Source organism: Arabidopsis lyrata (assembly GCF_000004255.2).
Source record: "Arabidopsis lyrata subsp. lyrata unplaced genomic scaffold ARALYscaffold_1, whole genome shotgun sequence".
Taxonomy (NCBI): domain Eukaryota; kingdom Viridiplantae; phylum Streptophyta; class Magnoliopsida; order Brassicales; family Brassicaceae; genus Arabidopsis; species Arabidopsis lyrata.
The window spans coordinates 14,192,889-14,214,314 of NW_003302555.1; the positions used below are offsets into that span (position 1 = coordinate 14,192,889).

General features: G+C 35.4%; 5 protein-coding genes and 1 pseudogene across 6 annotated transcripts; all 6 read left to right on the plus strand.

Annotated features, from left to right (window-relative positions):
- The first annotated feature begins 1,829 nt into the window (after positions 1-1,829).
- On the plus strand, positions 1,830-3,355 carry LOC9326987 (putative F-box protein At1g30925). The gene has a single exon (XM_002890879.2). It carries the CDS (start codon positions 2,009-2,011, stop codon positions 3,233-3,235), a length of 1,227 nt encoding a protein of 408 aa, XP_002890925.2. The 5' UTR covers positions 1,830-2,008; the 3' UTR covers positions 3,236-3,355.
- A 1,109-nt stretch (positions 3,356-4,464) lies between these two features.
- Positions 4,465-5,897, plus strand: LOC110224634 (putative F-box protein At5g42430). 2 transcript variants are annotated; one of them, XM_021011009.1, is made up of 3 exons: positions 4,465-4,784; positions 4,933-4,998; positions 5,086-5,897. In XM_021011009.1, the coding sequence occupies exons 1-3, from the start codon at positions 4,580-4,582 to the stop codon at positions 5,091-5,093; spliced, it is 279 nt and encodes a 92-aa protein (XP_020866668.1). In that variant the 5' UTR covers positions 4,465-4,579; the 3' UTR covers positions 5,094-5,897. The 2 variants fall into 2 exon arrangements, with proteins under 2 accessions (XP_020866668.1, XP_020866667.1); XM_021011008.1 differs by having other exon boundaries at positions 4,465-4,998.
- A 541-nt stretch (positions 5,898-6,438) lies between these two features.
- LOC9326988 (putative F-box protein At1g30925) lies at positions 6,439-7,391 on the plus strand (the record flags this gene model as incomplete). Its single annotated transcript, XM_002890880.2, has 1 exon — positions 6,439-7,391. A coding segment is annotated over one exon (735 nt), but the record flags the coding sequence as incomplete, so codon positions are not given.
- A 1,990-nt stretch (positions 7,392-9,381) lies between these two features.
- Positions 9,382-10,803, plus strand: LOC9326989 (putative F-box protein At1g31090). The gene has a single exon (XM_021011007.1). The coding sequence runs from the start codon at positions 9,473-9,475 to the stop codon at positions 10,628-10,630; it is 1,158 nt and encodes a 385-aa protein (XP_020866666.1). The 5' UTR covers positions 9,382-9,472; the 3' UTR covers positions 10,631-10,803.
- A 5,885-nt stretch (positions 10,804-16,688) lies between these two features.
- LOC9326990 lies at positions 16,689-18,204 on the plus strand (annotated as a pseudogene).
- A 1,773-nt stretch (positions 18,205-19,977) lies between these two features.
- LOC9326991 (putative F-box protein At1g31090) lies at positions 19,978-21,426 on the plus strand. Its single transcript, XM_002890883.2, has one exon. The coding sequence runs from the start codon at positions 20,314-20,316 to the stop codon at positions 21,238-21,240; it is 927 nt and encodes a 308-aa protein (XP_002890929.1). The 5' UTR covers positions 19,978-20,313; the 3' UTR covers positions 21,241-21,426.

Genomic DNA, 21,426 nt, shown 5'->3' on the forward strand with positions numbered 1-21,426 from the left:
TAGATGCCGATATGCCAAACATTACTTCTTGATATCAGTTAGTAATAAATGACTAAGGGCTTGATTGGTTCTCCCGCTAGCACCTGCCTAGCGGTTGTTAGCGGTTGGTTGCGGTTGCTAGCGGTTGGTACCAATCATAGAAACCGCTCCACACCGCTTCGAACCGCTCGAAATCGCTGGATTTCAAAAGCTCCTTCCCGCAAGCGTTTGCGGTTGCGGGCGGTTGCGGTTGGTGTAAAAAAGGAAATAAACTAAAAAAGAAAAATAAATAAATTAAAATATATATCATCATGTCTGATTTATATTCACGTTAATTCTAAAAAAATAATTATTATTTAACTTTAATTTTCTAATATAAATAATTATTTTTGTTTTCAATATAAAAATTTATATGAATAATTATTTATGGTTTTTAATCATTAATCATTTTTAAAAAATTTATATTTTTCATAACTATAGTTTCTGGTGTTTTATAATTTTTTGTAATCATATATTAAATTTATTTTGGTAAATTTTGGTTTAACCGCTATCGTACCCGCTGATCAACCAGTCGTAAATCTCCCGCAAACGCACCCGTTTTCAACCGCTAAACCAGTCGGCCAAAACGCTATAAAACGCTTGAAACCGCAACCGCCCGCTTCCGCAAACTCCCTCAATCGCAACCGCAACCGCTGCGTTTAAACCAGTCAAGCCCTAAGTCAAAATAAGAAGATATTACGAGATTCTAGATCTCGAGTCGTACGTGAATATGATTTTATTGTTGACAAGAATTTTCATATCATCTTGAAATTATATTTTTTAATTCTTACCGTCTCGAAAATATAGACTGTGTTTTCTATATTAACAGCTTTTCTTATGTTCTTACCAACACAGGAAAGATGAAAGTCTCTAGTTTATCATTGCGTGATTATTATATTGGCGGCTATTTATATTCAGTAAAAATTGATTAGTCTTTACAAAATCTTTTAAAACTAATTGGACATATTGATATTGCTTTTTGTTACAACTTTCAAGGAAATCAGAGCATGGAAATTAAAACTGAAACATCAAACATTGTAGCAGTAGGTCACTTCAACTAACGTTCTTAGAGCTTGCCAGTGACAAAATAGCTTATCCATAAGACCATCACGTATCTACGAGCATATACATAAGATATATATGAGTGATGCCAAATATAAAAACCAGATCAATAAGTATCAACTAGACAAAAACAAAAATTAAAAAGACAGTTTGAATAAATACATGGGTTGTTGAATGGTAGATGTTTGATCGATTTAAGAACCTTGTCCACAAAAAAATATTCAGAAAACAATCTCCAACTTTGTTTTTATCAAAATAATTACAGACGTTAGTCTATGTTAAGTGTGCTCTGAAACTGTTAAAACTACATGTTCGTTTTAAAACAAAATAAACGGATCCATTTCTTAAAATCCCAAATCAATTTCAGCTTCCTTAGGCGAGCTCGAGCAATCTTTGGTTTTACCCATAATCATGATTTCGATGAAGAACAAAAATTCACAATCATGGTTTCGATGAAGAACAAACTGATCATGATTTAACACTGTTGGTATCAAACATATAAATTGAAGTTGGATCTTTAACACTATGATGATCACTTATTTACCCACAAATACAAAAAAAACTGTGAGTACCGCTGTGAGTCGTGGTCTGGTGGTAAAAGGCTCACAGCTGTGAGTACCGCCACCAGGATTCGATTCCTGGCCACAGCGGATTTAACCTGGCTTCCGTTTGGCTTCCAGGACCACACTAGATCCGTTTGGACGCGGTGCTAGTTGGGGTCCAACACCTGGGTTACCAAAAAAAAAAAAAAAAAAAATACAAAACATATTAAACCAAACCTTGATCGGTTTTTATTATGCCTTTAAACCGAAATCAAACTGATTAAACCAAGGCTTGTTTTGGTTCGGAAGAAATGCCCTAGTCCCCGAGCTCTATATAATGGAAATGAAGTCTCTCCGCACGATCAGCAATACAACAATATAACGAAATGAATAGAGAAAAAAATTTAGATTCCATTCCAATTGATCTCTTTCTTGAGATCTTCTCGAGATTGCCTACATATTCAGTCGGGAGATCCCGTTGCGTTTCGAAGCAATGGGCGTCAATACTTGGCCGTCAAAATTTCACCGAATTGTTCTTGACCAAGTCCTCGACTCGTCCACGTCTCTTATTCGCCCTCCAACCATACCACGGTGGTGAATGGCTCCTCTACTCGTTGCTTCAGCCGCAGAATCCATATGAGAAGTCTATTGAAGTAACCGCAGATTTTCATACCATGTTTCCTAGAAGCCCATATGATTGTATATATTCCTCTGGTTTGTTATGTTTTCCTGCTGTGTGGATTTCAAAAAATAAGGGTGATGATGCAGCACCTGTGATATGTAACCCTAGCACGGGACACTATTCGATCTTACCTAAACTGAGAATGGACAAAAAGACAAGAAGCTTTTTAGGGTTTGATCCGATTGAGAAGCAGTTCAAGGTGTTGTTCATGATGGGTATTGTTGGTAGTGAGAGGGTTAATCTTATTATGACATTAGGAACTGGAAAGTTAAGGTGGAGGAATATCCAATGTCCTTTTACCCTTAATCCCTTTCGGTTGTGTGAAGGGATATGTATCAATGGGGTTTTGTATTACTTAGCTAAACATATTGATGAACGAAATCAGAAATGTTATGTGATAGTTTGCTTTGATGTTAGGTATGAGAAATCTAAGTTCCTAGACTCAGTCTGCTTGTTTGATCAATTGATAAACTATAAGGGGAAATTAGGTGGATTTTATTTGAACTATGCTTCTAGTGATGGATTTCCCCTTAAGTTGACTATGTGGATTCTAGAGGATGTCGAGAAACAAGAATGGTCCAAATATGTCTACACTGTGTGGGATGAGAGTAAAACTGTTAAGGTTGACCACAAGCTTTCTGTTGTTGGGATGACTGCTAGAGGTGATATTGTTTTGGCGGAGAAGGATACATCTAATCTATTATATGTTTTCTACTTCAATCCCGAAAGGAACACTCTCCAAAGTGTTAAAATCACAGGTTTTGAGTATCATGGTAAAGTTTCCGTATTTTTAGACCATGTAGAGGATCTTAATGTTAACGATACAAAGATATTAAAGTCAAGCGTCTATGCCCCTCTGCAACAAGATCGTCCTACGTTTGAGAGCAGTAACAAATTTGATGCTTTGTGTCTTTCAGATGATGATGATTAATTTAACAGGTTTCAAAACCTGGTTGCTTCCCGAGTGAGCTAAAAGCTCTTTATTTGATACAAGTTGTATTCTCCCTGTAAACATCAACTTATTATCTAATTAATATTTTTATTTATTTAAGTCAATGCCACGGTTGAAGTTGTGTTCATAGAATTCTCTCTATCACTTTGTTTGTCTTCGGGACTGTCTATCATGCCAGGTGAAGGAGCACACATATGTTGAAATCAAGCAAATAAATTGAAGTTGGATCTGAAATAGAGATATTAGACGTGCGTATATTTATTTTCCTGTGACAAATAGACATATGATTAATCAAAGTCGAATCAATAGTGTAAAAAAAAAAAGTCGAATCAGTAAGTTGTTCAGGGATTCATGATCATAAGGTCTCAAATGTTTCAATATCATATACCATTCTTAATTAATTTCGTTTTGTTCAGGATCTACTTGTGAACGTTTTATATGCTCGATAGCCTTTTAACATCATTTAAATCTAAACTTTGCGCAATGGATTCCCTTGATCGTTCTTTTTCGCCTTGTATATTTTCAAGGTTTTTGATTTTCCTTTCAGGACTTCAAGACCTCTTTTATCAGTATAATTACTAGGGAGCTGCTACAATTTCATTGAACATTTTTGTTACTCCATGTAACTGATAGACTTTGGTATCTCCCTAGCTATTTGCTAAAACCTATGAAACAGATTTTTTGACAGCGATAAATTCGACTTTGAAGGCTACAATACCATCAAAAGCACTAACGGCATGCATCTGCTCTTACAGCAAGGCAGTTAATTCATCATCTGCATCTATGGATCAAAGCTAAATTTATCATTTGCTTCCACTTTTGAGTTTCTTCTTAAATGGCTAGCTCTATAGCGTCATGTAACACAAGTCGTGTTTAATGTTTTGTCCTAAATAAAGCATATCCAATATGACAAAAATAAAATCATAATTATTATTATTATCATTGACTGCTCTAAAGTTGAATACATGTAAGTGACCAACTTAAACAATTTTTATGGTTCATGTCTTCACCATCAATGATCATAACAATGTATTCTTACTGCTAAACCTAGCAGATACTCCTCATTGACGAATTTGGTTGGCATGAAAAAAATAACAAGAAGCCATTCTAATCAATTAATTAAGTACCAGTAAGATAAGATAAATCAATAAACCTTTGAAATATTTATAGATCAATACTGGAAAAAAGAAAAATTCATATATCTTTAGATGGTTAAAGCCCATGTTTCCTGGGCTTTAGGTTAGCGCTAACCTTGAACTTCACGAGATTCTTCCACATATAATTTCAAGAGTCTCTGCCATTTGATAAGCAAATACAACGACAATGAACAGAGGTGAAAACTCAGATTCCATCCCTATTGATCTCATTCTTGAGATACTCTCGAGATTGCCTTCAAAGTCAATCGCGAGGTTTCGATGCTTGTCGAAGCTATGGGGGTCCATGCTTCGCCAGCCATACTTCACGGAGTTGTTCCTCACCAGGTCTTCAGCTCGTCCACGTCTCTTAATTGGGATCCGATCACAAAACGGTGAGTTTAGCTTCTTCTCAACGCCTCATCCTCAGAATCCATATGGAAAGTCGTCACTTGTAGTAACCGCCGATTTTCATATGAAGTTTTCTGAAGATATGCGGCCAGTCTTTTGTTGCGTTACTTCTGGTTTGATTTATTTTTCTAGTATGCGGATCTCAAAGGACGAGAATGAGGATGAAGTGCCTGTGTTATGTAACCCTATCACAGGACAGTATGCGATCTTACTGATATCTTGTGTTTTTGCTCCATTTTAAGCTTTGTTTCTCTTGGTTTTTCATCATTTTGCATTCTTGTTTAGGTCCTTAGGTGCATATTTCCATAGCATTTCTTACTTTTAGGTTCTTGGAGTGGAGCATTGAGTTTTAGAAGCAAATGGAGTTAAAAAAAGTGAAGAATCAAAGAATCAAGAGGAGGATGAAAGCAATAGACCAGTTGGTCGATTGGGACCAAACCAGACCCGCGGACGAGAAGGAATCGAGGAAGCAGTCGACCAATTGGTCGATTGCTAGGTCGATTGACTGGTCGATTGCCTGGTCGATTGGGTACTTAAACCAGGTCAAAACCCGGTTTGTTCCGGGTTGACCCGGTTCGTTTTCTTTTTCTATAAATGTGTCTAAACCTAATTTCTAGATTTCTCATGCTACCTAAGCATAGTTTTCTTCATTTCTCTTTGTAATCAACTTTAAACCTTTGTGATTCTTGCTTTTATATAAGTATTTCTTTAGATTCAACTTCTATCTATCTCTTATACTCTTCTTCTAACATGAATTTTCAAGGATTAGTATCAACTCCTTGGATTTTCATGGCTTTAAGTGAGTAGTCTTTTTAGAGCTTTTGAGTCAAGTAGATTAGGGTGGTTAGGTGATGATTTGTGATGCTTAGGACTTAGTCTTAATATATCCTTACTCTCTAGGTGCTCTTAGTGCTAGATTAGTCTTGATTAAGCTAGTCTAGATCATAGGAAGTTTCATGCCCGGAAGGTGTTCGATGAAATTCCCGAAAGAACTTAGTGAGTGCTTAGCATTCCTAGCCAATGGAAATTGATGATTATGGTGCTAGGTGGTTAGTAAGACTTGAAATTAATGCATATTAGTCTTGTGATTGCCAATAGAAATTGATATTAATTGCTTGATTAATGTAGAGTTATTGCCATGAAGGTGGATTAGCTTAAATTAGTGATCTTAGACCTAAGCATTAGCAAATAATTGATTGTATTAGCATCATAGATTATCCTTTGACCACCCAAGTCAATAACCTTAACCCAAAGGCTTATTCATTTAGCATTTTCGTCTTTGACTTTTTGTTGACTTTCGTTGACTTTTTGTTGACTTTTATAAATTGCATCTTTCTCATTTATTTTGCTATTGCTTTATGTTTATGGGTTATTGCTTAGCTTAGACACTTGTTTAGCTTTGTCAATTTATTTTGGTTTGTTTATTTCATTTGCATTTTAGTTCCTTTTGTTTTTATTTCACTTAGGTTGTTAGTTTAAAACCAATCCTATATTTGCTTAGATTAAGAAATTTTGTGTATTCTTAGTGTCTTAGATCTCTAGTTCTCTGTGGATTCGACCCTTAAGTGCTATAAACGATAACCATTAGATTGTGGTTTGTGGACTTGAGGAAATATTAATTGATAGAAAACCTCTTAATCACTTACCTTCTTGATGAGGTACAGAAAGTTTTTTAGTTTTCTAGGGTTTGATCCGATTGACAAGCAATTCAAGGCATTGTTCATTGCTTATCCATATTGTTCTGATGATCAGGAAATTCTGACAGTAGGAACTGAAAAAATGGAATGGAGGAAGATCCATTGTCCCTTAACCCATCATCCTATTTCTAAAGGGATATGCATCAACGGGGTTTTGTATTACTTCGCTTGCGGAATTGTTCGAACGTCTGATGATGAAAATTATGAAGATGTGATTGTTTGCTTTGATGTTAGGTATGAGAAATTTAAATTTATTGATGCAAATTTCTTTCGTGATCGCGATCAAGTTTTAGATATTACTGAATTGATTTGGATAAACTATAAGGGTAAATTATGTGCGATTAGTTGGGGGATACTTTGTGGTAACACTGGTGGAAGGATGTTGCGTATGTGGGTTCTAGAGGATGTTGAGAAACATGAATGGTCGAAATATGTCTACACTTTGACGGAGAATGAAGTCATTAAAGACTTGTATGATTTAATCGTTGGAGTGACTGCTACAGGTGAAATTGTTTTTTCTAAGAAGAATGATACATCTAGACCAGTTTACGCTATTGTAGACCTTGTAGAGGATCTTAATATTAACGATGCAAAGGAACTCAAGTCAAGCTCAGTAAACCAAGGCCTAAGTATCATCAGAAAAAGGCCCACAACCACAACGTCGTCTGACCTCTGAAAGTCTACTCCATCAATGAATAAGCAGCCGACGACATTCCTCCTAGAGTGGGGGCATTTGTGGATTTGTTGTTGGCTTATCTGATCTTGGAAGCCAACCCAAGTTCATGTATAAGAGTCTAGCTATTGTGGCTGTGAATGTGACTTTTCATTTACAGGTTATGTTGTGTGAGTTTTCTCACTTATGTTGGCTTAGCATTTTGTTCTCTCTGTTAACTTTACTTGGGAGTTAGAGCAACCTAATGTTTTAAACTACATTGTTTTTTCATAAAATTCTTCTTTTCGTAATGTCAATGTTTATAAGTCCTTTTAAGATCTCTATATCGTATTTTTGTTTGCTTTGACTTTGTTTATACGAAAGATTTGTTCAATCTGGCAGTAACATGTTTCAAGTGATATTGTAGATAACATTTGCTACTTTTTTGGTAGAAAATTCGATTTTAATGCTGATGTGAAAAAGAATTTCAGATATAAAAAGAAAAGTGAGCAAATTGCATGAATGACTATGTAAACACCTTGATTAGCGACTTTCTATGAGAAATTCAGATTAAATATATATATCAACTATCAAGGCATATTTCAAGTAAATGGATTTGGTAAGAGGTTTCTTGGCTGCATAGCAGCACCAAAAGTGTTGCGTGCAATGTACGTCAGAGAGAACCAGAGGAAGAAGCTGAGATACATTGTTCCAGTCTCTCACTAAAACCTGTCTTTGACCACCTTGATTAGCGACTATGTAAGAGAAACTCAGATTAAAAATAAACACTTATTTCACAAAACTCAGATGAAGGGGAAAAGGAGATCACCATTTTAAAGGATTTTCATTGATTAAAACCATTATTCTGCTGATGCCCATTTCTTTATATCCAGTTCTTCTCATTGAATTCTGTACAAAAGACCACTCCAGATGTTTAACAAACTTGTCGCTTTTGCAGCCAATATGGCACATAAACGCCTAACCAAGACTATATAGTGTCTAAGATGTGGAATCAGAGGAGACAGTGAATCATTACCTTGTTCTAATTAATTCCCATTTGCAAGTGTTATTAAAAATAATAATTTCTTGAAGAATCTAAACTTTTAAAAAGTAGAACATATAATCAATCTACAAAAATGAAAAGACTAAGGGAAAAAAAGTAAAAATAACCAAAAGAATAAGTGTTTTTAGGAAAAATATATACTGAGAAAGTTCTTCTTAATTAGCTCTTTATGAAGACTTCCTTTGAGGTTAACACAACAAGTAACTTTCGATGGAAGAAAAAGATAATCTCATTAAAAAAAAACCTGAAAACAGAGACATTCTTTAGCAATGTCATATGTTGAAGATGGTTGTTTTGTTACATGGCGATCTCTATTACTTTCTAAGAATTTAAACCTATGGACTGATTCCTCCTGACTTGAGACTAGAGAGTATAGCTGATGTGAACGTTAATCTTTATTATCACTGTAGCCTCACTTCCTCTTTTGAGCTGTTTTAGGATTCTTATGATTTCTTGATACTAGTGCTCATTCGGAAGGAAGGTCCTGAATCTTCAAAATCAAATGCATAGTTTTCAATTTTATTATGTTCTTGAATTGCTTCTGGAAATGCAACTACCTAATAAAATAATAGTAGAGCAAGTATCTGAACTAATAATCACAACCTCCTTTTTTAACTGCAAAAGATAGATGTGGCTGAACAGAGAGGAACGACGAAAGACACTTCAGCACCAAAAGAGTTTCTTGCAGTGTACGTCAGAGAGAACCAGAGATATACATTGTGCCACTCTCTTACTTGAACCAGCCTTTGTTTTAAACTCTTATCAGTAACGACAAGGAAAGAATTTAGGTTTAATCATCCGATGGCAGCTTGAAGATCCCTCTTCCTGAAGATACTTTTCTCACTGTTACTTCTCACATTCCAGATTAGAAATTTAAGTCATGATTCTTCTTGCTTGCTAAACCAAGCATATATATATATACTCCTCTTTTGCGAGTTGGTGATGTTGCTTGGCGTCAAAGAAACAACAAATCCACTCCAACGTAGTCAAGCAAAAGAATCATCAGCATTAGAGCAAAGACCAAGCAAAGTCATTATTGTACCAGAGGAAGCCATTCATCGGAGAAAATTAAAAAACCAATATTGAAAAAAATAATATTAAAATTTATATAAATCCTGGTTAAAGCCCATGCTTCTTGGGCCTTAATTATATTAGGGTTAACGCCGACCTAGAATGAGATTAATTTCTATCATCTAATTAAGATCCAGAGTCTGCGTTTTGCCATTTCTTGTTCGTTAAGCAAATTAATATACAACGATCATGCATAGAGGAGAAAACTCAGACTCCATCCCTAATGATCTCATTCCTGAGATACTTTCGAGATTGCCAGCAAAGTCAATTGCTAGGTTTCGATGCGTGTCAAAGCTATGGAAGTCCATTATCTACCGTCAAGATTTCACCGAGTTGTTCCACACAAGGTCCTCATCTAATCCACGTCTCTTAATTGGGGTCGAACAAGACGGTGTGTGGAGCTTCTTCTCCTCTCCTCAGCCTCAGAATCATTATGAAAAGTCGTCTCTTGTAGTAGCCGCCGATTTTCATATGAAGTCGTCTGAAGACAGAATCCTACACTATTGTAGCTATGCTTCTGGTTTGATCTATTTCACTGATTTGCAGATCTCAAAAGATGGGTTTGATAATGTGATATGTAACCCTAGCACGGGACAATTTGCGATCTTACCACCTGACCTGACAACGTACAGAAACTTCGGCGGCCTTTTGGGGTATGATCCGATTGGCAGGCAATTCAAGGTTTTGGTCCATAACCCTAAAATCGACGATGAATTGGTTTATCATATTCTGACATTAGGAACTGAAAATGTGAAGTGGAGGGAGATAAAATTTCCCTTATTCTCTGATCTTTCTTCGGAAATGATATGCATCAATGGTGTTTTGTATTACATAACTTTAGGTAGTCATAAAAATATAGGTTGCTTTGATGTTAGGTCTGAGAAATTTAAGTTTTTATATGCAAACCCAGATTACTTTTATAATTGGTCTAGAAAATTGTTAAACTATAAGGGTAAATTAGGTGTGACTAAAATGGAAAATGATTATGAAGGTGGATTTCCCCTTAAGTTGCGTATGTGGGTTCTAGAGGATGTCGAGAAAGAGGAATGGACGACATATTCCTACACTGTGAGGGCTGAGAATTTAATCAAGGATAATGACTATATTTGTGTTGTTGGGGCGACTGCTTCAGGTGAAATTGTTTTGGCGAAGTTGAATGCGTATAAACCGTTTTATGTTTTCTACTTTAATCCCGAAAAGAACACTCTCCTAAGCGTTGAAATCCAAGGTGTTGGAAAAGAGAAAGAAGGGTTCGATCATCATAGCGTTTACTACTTTGTAGACCATGTAGAAGATATTAAGTTTGATGTTATGAAGAAAACATATGCTGCAACATCGATAAGCTAGCCCACGAGCACATCAACATCATCTACAAAAGATCATCAAGTGAGGATCGGTGCTCACCTGAAACAAGATATTCTTATGTTTGAGAGCGCTAACAAATTTAATGATCTGTCTCTTTTAGATGATGATGAATTTACAGGTTTTAAAACATGATTGTTTCCCTTGCTTGCCAAGTCATCTTAAAACTTTTTATTCGATGCAAGTTGTTTTCTCTGTGTAACATTAAATTCTTAAGAAATTTATGTTTTTATTCAAGTCTGAGCTATGGCTGAAGTTTTCTTCATAGTATTTAAGTATCACTTCTCATTTATAGGTTTCTCGTAACTTAGGAGCAAACTAATATTTTATAGACAGAATGCTATATATATACTCGACAGCTTTACTTTGGCTCTTCTATCATTTCCTCTAACTGGCTGAAGAATCGTATTCATTCCGTTTCTCAACATTGTATCTTAGGGTATGTAATCCAACTTCAATTTATAAAAGAAAACCGTTTCACAAAAAAAAAGATCATCATTTGAAGAAAAAACTTTACATGTTTTCTTCTTTCTTAATGAAAGATGAACAATTCTTGGGTTCACCCCTAGGGGTGAACCTATGTATTCACCTCTTTTGTTTTTAACCAATGTTGGACCCCGAGGGTAGAAATTTCAATGTAAATACGCTTTTATGTAACAACGAACGATGGAATCAATCAAACGGATGATCCATTTGTTATATATTGTAAAGTCCAAAACCTTTTTCATGTTTCTACAGAATTAAAGAATCATAACCAAATAAATAACATTGTTTTGTCTTTGCCGCAGAGGAAAGGCTCAAATTCAAGTTTATTGACGGTGAATCCTTTTTTATTGGCCTATTAACTGATTTTTTGGAATTATGCTTCTGATAATGGTCGAAATCCTTGTTTGCTTCTCTTTTAAATTTCTTCTTAAATAGCTTATATGAGCTACATGTAACAAAAACCAAGTTTATTATCTTGTCTTAAATAAACCATATATATCCTATATATATAATTATATATAAATCATTGACTGCTTTAAATTTGAATACATGTAAGTGACAAGTTGTATATTTTATGGTTTAAGTCTTTAGACAGATATGTAGTATTGACCTAAACACCTAAGAACAAAGATGAACACAAAACAACTTCTTTATTTGCTTAGGAAAACTAACTCAAAAACCTAAGCTATACAATCTCAATCTCTCAAGTTTCACACACACAAAAACACAACACAATACAAACTATTTATAGGGGTTAGATAACTCCTAAACCGCCTTTACAATTAGGTCTTTGATAACTCCAAATCCTAAAACAAACCGACTTCTTTAAAACCCTTGAACACACCGACTTCAAGCTTTCTTGGGCCTCACGTTAATATTCAAACTTCAAGCTTAGCCCAACAATACTCCCCCTTAAGCTTGAAGTTGAATCCTAGCAACATCTTGGACACCAACAAGTTCACGCATCTCCTTAAATCTTATTCTTGCCAATGCTTTGGTTAGAATATCAGCCTTTTGTATCTCTCCGGGCACATGATCTACTTCCACAAGTTCCTTTTCTACACATTCACGGATAAAGTGGTATCTTTTATGAATGTGTTTACTCCGACCATGAAACATTGGGTTCTTGGTTAGAGCTATGGCGGATTTATTATCAAGTAGTATCAGCACCTTATTACTTAATCCTCCAATGACTTCTCCTAGAAGCTCCTGTAGCCACACTGCTTGTTTTGCAGCTTCTGTGGCAGCCATGAATTCAGCTTCACAAGAAGATAGAGCCACAGTATCCTGCTTCTGCGAGCACCAAGTAATAGGACATTCATTTAAGTAAAAGACATGACCTGTAGTGCTTTTGCCATCATCTTCATCAACATTGTGACTACTGTCACTGAAACCAATCAGTCTCTTCTCACTATTGCGAGTGAAATAAAGACCATACGATTGAGTTCCCTTTAAGTATCTCAGAATCTGTTTCAAAGCTGCTCCATGAGATTCCTTGGGCTCATGCATGTATCTACTCAAGACTCCAACACTATACGAAAGATCTGGTCGTGTGTGTAGCAAATAATGCAAACATCCTATGTTTCTCCTGTACTCCTTCTCATCAATTCCCTCTTCCCCTTTTGCTTTAGATAACTTCAAATTTGCATCCATGGGAATATGAACTACATTACAATCTAACATTCCTGTTTCCTCTAAGATTTTAGTGGCATATCTTTCTTGTTTCAGCATTATTCCTCCCTCATACTGAATTACTTCAATTCCCAGATAGTATGTTAGCTTGCCAAGATCACTCATTTCAAATTGTGCTGACATTCCTTTCTTAAACTAAAGTATCAACTCCAAACTTGACCCTGTAACAAGTAAGTCGTCTACATAAACTGCTACCACAAGTGATTCATCATTCTCTGTTTTCCGATACAGAGAAGGCTCTTTGGGGCATTTTATGAACTTCAGATCCATAAGAATTTTGCTCAGCTTGTTATTCCAAGCTCTAGGGGCTTGCTTGAGTCCATAGAGTGCCTTATTCAGCTTATACACCTTTTCTTCACTTCCTTCTTTCACAAATCCTTCTAGTTGCAGAACATATACATCTTCTTTTAATTCTCCATGCAGAAAAGTTGTTTTAACATCAAGATGGTGCACTTCCCATCCATTAGAGGCTGCTAACGCAATTATGAACCGAATAGTTTCTATACGAGCTACTAGAGCAAACACTTCATCATAATCAATGCCATGCCTTTGAACATATCCTTTTGCAACAAGACGTGCCTTGTGCTTATTAATGCTTCCATCCGAGTTTCTCTTGATTTTAAACACCCATTTCAGTCCTATTGCTTTTGCACCAACCGGAAGTTCAACTAGATCCCATGTTTTATTCTTTTCTATAGAAGAGATTTCTTCTACACACGCTTCTTTCCATTTTTTTAGAATCTTTGGCTTCATTGTAGTCCCATGGTTCATCATTTATCACTAATAAAAGTCTTTCACATTCAATTTCTGCCAAAAGAACATAGTCTTTTAAGTAGCTCGGCCTTGTGACTTCTCTCCCAGACCTTCTTAAAGTTACTTGTGGTTGTGCTTGGTTTTCTTCAGAAATTTCTGTGCTTGGTTGTGTTTTAGAGATTACCGTGATCTCTTCTGTAGGTTCTGTTTCATCATTCTCTTTCTCAGTGTTTTCTGCTTCCTCTAGGATATTGTCTTCTCTTATCCCATTATTTCCAAACTCACCAAGGCATACACTGAACATTCTTGGTTCACTATTTTCTTCATGATCACTGTTATTCCACTTCCAGCTTTTATTTTCATCAAACACTACATCCCTGCTAACTATGACTTTCTTCCTTGATGGATCTAATAGCATGTATGCTTTTGATCCGGGTTCTGTACCAAGATGAACCAACATTCTAGAGCGATCATCAAGTTTCTTAAGGTGTGTAGACTCTGTTTTTGCAAATCCAATGCAGCCAAAGTGTGCAATATTTGGTTTCTTAGACTTAAAGACTTCATATGGAGTTTGTTTTATCAAAGTTCTTGTTGCCACCCTATTGATAAGATATGTAGCATGCCTCACAGCCTCTCCCCATAGATAGTTTGGTACGTTCATATGTTTCATGATACTTCGTGTCATTCCCATCAAGGTTCTATTTCGCCGTTCTACTACCCCATTCTGTTGAGGTGAGTATGGAGCAGTTAAGTGTCTCTTGATACTTGTACTGTTACAAAATTCTTGAAACTCTTGTGATAAGAACTCACCACCTCTGTCTGTCTAGAAAGTTTTAATGGATGCTCCAGTTTCTTGTTCTATGCAGGCTTTTAAATCTTAAATTTCTTGAATGCTTCTCCTTTTTCTCTCAGAAGAACAGACCACATGTATCTTGAGTAGTCGTCAATAAGCACAAATATGTATCTATTTTGTGCTGCTGTTGGAGGTGTAATAGGACCACAGAGGTCTCCGTGTATTAATTCAAGAATACTTGTTGCCCGAAACAGAGTTGCTTGAGGAAATGACTGCCTAACTTGCTTACCAAGAAGACATGAGCTACAAGTTTCTTTTTCAATGCCTATTTTTGGTAATCCTGCAACTATCTCATTTTGCATCATTGTTTTCATGGTGTCTACTCCAATATGTCCAAGTCTTGCATGCCACAGTCTTGAATCATTTGAAACTATAAGTTTGTAGACATTTTGAGTTTTCTACTTCCATGACTACTTTGTAGAGTCTGTTTTTAGATCTTTTTGCATGTACTAGTAGATTACCATTCTTGTCTGATAAAGTCAGATTATCTTTTCTCATGTGAACATCACATCCGGCTTCTGTAGCCTGTCCAAGGCTTATTATATTGCTCCTTAACTCTGGTATGTAGTATACATCAGATAAAGTTCTTCTTTCTCCATTCTTTGCTACAAAAGTGATTGATCCTTTCCCTTCTATATTAATACGAGAATCATCTCCAAATCTCACTTTTCCTGTAATTGTTTGGTCAAGTTTTGAGAAAAAGCTCAGTTTTCTAGTCATGTGATTACTTGCTCCGTTATCCAAATACCATAAGTTCTCAATATCAGAATTTGTCTCAAAGATACTTGGCATAACATTCCTTTCGTTTAGAAATACAACTTCATGCATCATCAATGCATCAGCAGTTTGTGTATCTTCAGTCTTATTTTCTTGTGCTTCTTGGAGCTTAAGTAGTCTATCTGGACAATCAGAAGCATAGTGACCTAGTTTATCTCATCTATAACATGTGATTTTACTCGCATCTCTGTATCCACTATTGTTCTGTTGATAGTTATTTCCCTGTGAATTTCCAAACCTACATCTACCTCTTCCTCTTCCATAAAATCTTCCACCTTGACCTCTTCCTCTGTTTGCAAACCAGTTATTTTGAGGGTTTTGAGTTTCAGAACTTGCATATAACAGCTTTGCTTGATCATTAGGATTATCTTCTTCATCACATATTCTTTCCTCATAAGCCTTTAACCTTCCGACTATATCTTCAAAGCTTGTTGCATTGAGATCTAGTACTTGTTCAAGTGCGGCAATAATATGTATATATTTCTTTCGAGGTAGGCTATTTAGAAATTTCTTTACAAGTTTTGATTCTTCAAAGTTACTTCCAAGATCAGCTGCTTTAGTAGATAACTCAGAGATTCTCCCTGCAAACTCATCAATCTTTTCTGAATCTTTCATCTTGATTCTCTCAAATTCTCCCATAAAAGTTTGTAATCTTGCATCTTTTACTCTGTCTGCACCTAGATTTCTAGATTTAATGGCATCCCTTATTTTCTTTGCGCTATCAAGTTTACCAACCTATAAGGTTAGAGCTTCAGGGATGGATTGAAGAAGAAGCACACTTGCCATATTGTTTTTATCAACATCCGTTGATCCTGGTTCAACTGCTTCCCATGCTTTGTGAACTTTAAGGGCCATAGTCATACGTATTGTCCAAAAAGTATAGTTGGTTGAGTTGAGCATCGTACACTTAATCGCAGAGGAACTCCCTCCGTCTTTGTCTGTAAACCGGAACCAATTCTCCCATGGTTCTTATATGAATCACCTACTCGTGATTCGTATTTGTTCTCTGTGTTTGGATCAGTTATTAGGCTCTGATACCAATTATTGACCTAAACACCTAAGAACAAAGATGAACACAAAACAACTTCTTTATTTGCTTAGGAAAACTAACTCAAAAACCTAAGCTATACAATCTCAATCTCTCAAGTTTCACACACACAAAAACACAACACAATACAAACTATTTATAGGGGTTAGATAACTCCTAAACCGCTTTTACAATTAGGTCTTTGATAACTCCAAATCCTAAAACAAACCGACTTCTTTAAAACCCTTGAACACACCGACTTTAAGCTTTCTTGGGCCTCACGTTAATATTCAAACTTCAAGCTTAGCCCAACATGTAGTAATTGCTACCATCAATGATTTTTAACAAGTTGCTACGAGCCAAGCAGCAAATACTCATTGATGATGTTGCTTGGCGTCAAAGAAAACAATTTAGATGGTTGAAGCCCACGCTTCTTGGGCCTAGGTTAGCGCCGACCATAAATGAGATCTAATTAGGTCGAATTTTAAGAGATTTGTATTCATATCTCTTTCTCTCCGTCCGATAATAACGACTATCATGAATAGAGCAAACTCAGATTCCATCCCTAATGATTTGCTTTACGAGATACTCTCGAGATTGCCTACAAAGTCAATCGCTAGGTTTCGATGCGTGTCGAAGCTATGGGAGTCCATTATTTGTCGTCAGGATTTCACCGAGTTGTTCTACACCAGGTCCTCATCTAATCCACGTCTCTTAATTGGGATTCATCATGACGGTGAATGGAGCTTCTTCTCGACGCCTCAGCCTCAGAATCATTATGGGAAGCCGTCTCTAGTTGTAGCCGCCGATTTTCATATGAAGTTCTCCAAAGACATAAGCCCATGGTATTGTAGCTATGCTTCTGGTTTGATCTATTTTCCTAATATGTGCATCCCAAAGGAAGATAAAGATACAAAGCGTGTGTTATGTGACCCTAGCACGGGACAATATGCGATCTTACCACCTGACATGAGAACAACGAACAACAGTAACTACCATGACTTTTTAGGGTTTGATCCGATTGACAAGCAATTCAAGGTTTTGGTCTTTAACCATACAGTCGATGACAAATTGGTTTATCATATTGTGACATTAGGAACTGAAAATTTGAGGTGGAGGGAGATCATATGTCCCTTAACCTATGGTTATTGTTGGGAACATATATGCATCAATGGGGTTTTGTATTACCTAGCTTTTGACCCTAATAAAGAGCATGATATGATAGGTTGCTTTGATGTTAGGTCTGAGAAAGTCAAGTCTCTAAATTTAAACCCAGACTGCTTTCGTAATTGGTCTACTAAATTGATAAACTATAAGGGTAAATTAGGTGTTATTAATTTGGAGGATGATTGTGATGGTAGATTTCCCCTTAAGTTACGTATGTGGGTGCTAGAGGATGTCGAGAAACAGGAATGGACTACAAATTCCTACACTTTGAGGGCTGAGAATAAAGTCGTTAAATATCGTCAAAACTTTACGTTGTTGGAGTGACTGCTTCAGGTGAAATTGTTTTGGCGAAGGGAAATGTATACAATCCGTTTTATGTTTACTACTTTAATCCCGAAAAAAACACTCTCCTAAGTGTTGAAATCCAAGGTGTTAGAGAAGGGGAAGACTGGTCTAACATTCATAGAGTTTACTACTTTGTAGATCATGTAGAGGGTCTTCAGTTTGATGTTATGAAGACAACATATGCTGCAACATCTATAAGCCCACTAGAACAGAGCACATCAACATCATCTAGAGAAGATCATCAAGTGAGGACCCTTGCTCACCAGAAAGAAGATCGTCTTACGTTTGAGAGTGTTAACAAATTTGATGCTCTGAGTCTTTTAGAAGATGATTAAAATTTAGGAAAAATTGGATATAAAGGACAAATAATTAAACTATTGTCCATATATGCATTCTATATTCAAATGTCACATATTCCTAATCTACCCTTTGTAATTGATTTAACCAATTTTTCAAATAAAATTCAGAATAGTTTGTAGGCAAATGATAAAAAAAATCATGGGGATACATATAAAATAGAAAATATATCGTTTTTGTTACCGTTTTGGATGAATAAAATATGATCTACGAAGTTTAGACTACGTCTTCTGAATTTAGAATGTGTATTTTATACATTGTACATGTTCTATAAAATTTAGATAATGTATTCTATGCACTCTACATGTTCTAGAAAATTTAGAACGCATTTCTGTTCTACGGTATTTAGAATGCTAAATTCTACGAAATTTAGAATACATATTCTATACTTTGCTCTTTCTTCTAGAAAAATTAGAATATGTTTTCTAACATTTACCCTTGTTCTAAAATTGTTAGAAAACACATTCTTATATTTTTCTATATATTCTACAAAAAAATAGAAATCAAATTCTATGTAATTAGAATTTTTTTTTAAAAATGAAAATAAATTATAAAATCTGGAAATCGAATATAAAAAGTTTAGATTATGAAACTAAATAAATTTTTTGTGGAAAATACGTAACATGAGTGAAACGTGTTGCTTTACTTATACAAAATACAAAATACATAATATAACCAAATTCAATTATAAACTAACAAAAGTACCACATTTGTGGAAAATTGTGGCTTACTATAGGCGTAATATTTCAAAATGACTAACGTAAAAGTGAATTGACATGTAAAAAAGTTGCATAAATCATTGTGTCTGTTTTTCACTCAATCTCTATTATATTAGAATCTAGCTTGTGGAGGTTCATACTTTGCCATTCGGTCATGAATACATGAGAAGATGTTACTTCCCATAGATCAACTACATGCCTTTGACGTGCATGTATATGTTGACATCGTCCAACATATCGATGGGCAGTCCCAAAAGAAAAAAACAAAGAAGAAGTTGCCGTAAAGAAAATAGAAGAAGAAGATGTCGTAAAAAAAAGAACTAAAGCGGAAGAATATATAAAATTATCTACAAAAAAAAAAAGTAATTAAATAATATTTTTGTCATATATTTTCTCCAAATCATTTTTAGAAAGAAATCTAATTAATTTTAGAGTTTTATAGTTTAGCAAGATTTAACAAAAAAAACTGGGGATATAAATGGGGTTTTAATTATAACAAAACATATATGACTAATTAGAAATATAGAATGCATAGATGGACAATAATTTAATTATTTATCCTTTATTTACAGGTGTCAAAACCTGATTGCTTACAGTGGAAAAGTATTTTTATTTTGAATCTATCATTTTTCTCCCTTTTAGTTAATTTTAAAGTAAATTTTCCGTTAGGTTTTATTAAAAACAAATTGGACATAAATAACTGGATATAAAAGAAATCCGCTGTTTATTTTAGAAGAAATGATAGAGCGGCCACAAGATAATTTGTTAATCTAAAAAATAATTGTTTGCTTCATTGAAGGATGATCGTTTCTTTATTGATTCATTGGAATTATGGGAGGAAAAATGGCTTAGCTCTATGAGCTTTATGTAGCACACACCAAGTTTATTATCTTGTCTTATATAAACCCTATCCAATATAAATAAATCACTGACTGCTCTAAATTTGAATACATGTAAGTGACAACTTGTACATTTTATGGTTTATGTCTTTAGACAGAGATGTCGTAATTGCCACCATCAATAATTATAACAAATTAATACATCATTGATGATGTTGCTTGGCGTCAAAGAAAACAACAATCATTAGTATCAGAGATGAAAATTGAATCCAAAGACAAATGACATAATATGTTCGTAAGCAAAATCAATATTCTCAATGTTAATTAGGCTTGCAACATCCAATCATCAGAAGAATCGCTCAGAATTAATAAAATTATAACATATTTAGAGCCCACTGCCAAAAAAAAGCCCATGAATGATATATAATTAGGTCTAACTTTAAGAGATTGTATTCATATCTCTCTCTCTCCGTCCGATACTAAGCAAATACAACGACGATCATGAATAGAGGAGCAAACTTAGATTCCATCCCTAATCTAATCCACGTCTCTTAATTGGGGTCGAACAAGGCGGTGTGTGGAGCTTCTTCTCCTCTCCTCAGCCTCAGGATCTTTATGGGAAGTCGTCTCTTGTAGTAGCCACCGATTTTCATATGAAGTTTTCTGAAGACACAACCATATACTATCGTAGCTATGCTTCTGGTTTGATATATTTCCCTAACATGCGGATCTCAAACGAGAATGACGATGTAGTGCGTATGATATGTAACCCTAGCACGGGACAGTATGCAATCTTACCACTTGACTTGAGAACAGGGTACCAAGACGTAGGCGGCTTTTTAGGGTTTGATCCGATTGGCAAGCAATTCAAGGTTTTGGTCTTTAAACGTAGAGTCGATGATAAATTGGTTTATCATATTATGATATTAGGAACAGAAAATATGAGGTGGAGGGAGAACATATGTCCCTTAACCTATGGACCCTATGGTTATCGTTGGGAACATATATGTATTAATGGTGTCTTGTATTACATAGCTGCTGACCCTGATAAAGAGCATGATATGATAGGTTGTTTTGATGTTAGGTCTGAGAAATTCAAATTTGTACATCTAGCCCCATACTGCTTTCGTTATTGGTCTCCTAAATTGATAAACTATAAGGGTAAACTAGGTGTGATTAATTTGGAGGATGATTATTATGGAGGATTTTCCCTTAAGTTACGTATGTGGGTTCTAGAGAATGTCGAGAAACATGAATGGAGTACATATGCCTACACATTGAGGGCTGAGAATAAAGTCGTTAAGGTTAGTCAAAATCTGTCCGTTATTGGAGTGACTGGTTCGGGTGACATTGTTTTGGCGAACCATAATTTATATAAACCGATTTATGTTTTCTACTTTAATCCCGAAAGGAACACTCTCCTATGTGTTGAAATCCAAGGTGTTAGGGAAGAGGAAGAATGGTTTAAAAATCATAAAGTTTACTGCTTTGTAAACCATGTAGAGGATCTTAGATTTGATGTTATGAAGACAACATCTATAAGCCCACCAGAACAGAGCACATCAACATCATCTATCTAGAGAAGCTCATCAAGTGAGGACCGTTGCTCACCTGAAACAAGATCGCTAAACGTTTTAGAGCGTTAACAAATTTGATGCTCTGTGTCTTTTAGAAGATGATTAAAATTTACAGGTGTCAAAACCTGATTGCTTACCTTGCACCCCAAGTCAGCTGAAAGCTCTCTATATGATGCAAGTTGTATTCTC

Excerpts from the sequence above, each read along its gene's own strand:
- LOC9326987 (XM_002890879.2), top strand. The coding sequence starts at position 2,009 with ATGAATAGAGAAAAAAATTTAGATTCCATTCCAATTGATCTCTTTCTT.
- LOC110224634 (XM_021011008.1), top strand. The coding sequence starts at position 4,580 with ATGAACAGAGGTGAAAACTCAGATTCCATCCCTATTGATCTCATTCTT. Across the intron at positions 4,999-5,085 it reads TGTAACCCTATCACAGGACA|GTCCTTAGGTGCATATTTCC; the intron begins GTATGCGATCTT and ends ATTCTTGTTTAG.
- LOC9326989 (XM_021011007.1), top strand. The coding sequence starts at position 9,473 with ATGCATAGAGGAGAAAACTCAGACTCCATCCCTAATGATCTCATTCCT.
- LOC9326991 (XM_002890883.2), top strand. The coding sequence starts at position 20,314 with ATGAAGTTTTCTGAAGACACAACCATATACTATCGTAGCTATGCTTCT.